This window comes from Antrostomus carolinensis, unplaced genomic scaffold, assembly GCF_000700745.2.
Source record: "Antrostomus carolinensis isolate BGI_N321 unplaced genomic scaffold, ASM70074v2 scaffold18625, whole genome shotgun sequence".
NCBI classification, from domain to species: Eukaryota; Metazoa; Chordata; class Aves; order Caprimulgiformes; family Caprimulgidae; genus Antrostomus; species Antrostomus carolinensis.
The window spans coordinates 15722-16789 of record NW_010315896.1 but is presented as its reverse complement, the minus strand read 5'-3'; the positions used below and the strand labels follow the sequence as shown (position 1 = coordinate 16789).

The following is a 1068-nucleotide window of genomic DNA, read 5'->3' as shown; positions in this document are numbered from 1 at the left end:
TCGTCGTCGTGGGCTCCTGGGCCTGCTTCCTCCCCTTCTGGGCCTGGCAGCTGGCCGGGCTGTACTGGGGCGAGGGGCTGGGCATCAGCCCCACTGCCCAGGCTTACCTCAACTTCGGTGTCACCTGCCTGGCCTACGGCAACAGCTGTGTCAACCCTTTCCTCTACACCCTGCTCACTGGCAGCTACCACCAGCGCCCCGGCCACGGCAGGACGGGCCCGACATGGCCCCCAGTACCCTCCCGGGAGGCTGCGGTGGGAGGCCACAGCATCCCCCTGGCTTTTGGGGAGTCGTTGAGGTCTGTGGGCAGAAGTGAGGGGTGAGAAGCACCCCAGGTTGGGAACATCTCCCAGCCCTTGGCTGGAGCTGAGCAATAAAAGTGCATCACCTTCCAAGCTGGTGTGCAGTGTCTTCCATTGTTATTGGTGTCTTCCCCTTTACAAGGCCACTCACCCTCCTCAGCTCAGAGAAGGACACTTGTCTCAGGAATCCTGAGTTCATCCTCAGGTCCTTCAGCCCTCACACACCAGCCTCCACCTTGCACAAGGCCAGGGAGTAGGTGGAAGGGAGCAGTCAGCCTTGATATATCTAAATTATACAGCTGGGGAAGCCCTCACCACACCTCACCTTCTCCCTAGCAACAGGTCAAGCCATAACAAAGTCAGGACAACAGTGAGTCACAGATTTCACAGGACCACTGAGTCACTTTGAGAAATAGCCACGCTAGCAGACCAGAATAAGGTTCATCCCCTTGTGGTAAAGCTCATACTCAGCTTTCTTCACCTACCCTCCACAAAAAAAATATTTGAAGAATCTTTCTAAAGAAAGACTCCCAAGCACAGTTAAGAGACATTGTGAGATTGCCCTGAAGTACAGCTCAAAAAGGTCATCATATTTGCTCAGCTTTCAAGATCAGCCCAGCAGAGGAAGCTGCAAGGAGAGAGCTCCACTATGTGTCCACCACATCTGCCAGACCCAGCAATGCATCCTTTTCTACTGCTGTTCCCATGTAGCAGCAAGAGGTCCCATGAAGACATAAGAGAGCTGTGTTGGGAGTAGAACCAGCCT

General features: G+C 54.5%; 1 protein-coding gene across 1 annotated transcript in view; it reads left to right on the top strand.

Annotated features, from left to right (window-relative positions):
* LOC114818575 (urotensin-2 receptor-like) overlaps positions 1-323 on the top strand; it is a gene marked incomplete at its 5' end in the record, with an annotated part of 573 nt that extends 250 nt beyond the window's left edge. Inside the window, one exon of the mRNA XM_029084984.1 lies at positions 1-323. This exon is cut by the window's left edge and continues 250 nt beyond it. Within this exon, the coding sequence (XP_028940817.1) occupies positions 1-323 (323 nt within the window).
* Between the last annotated feature and the right edge of the window lie 745 nt (positions 324-1068).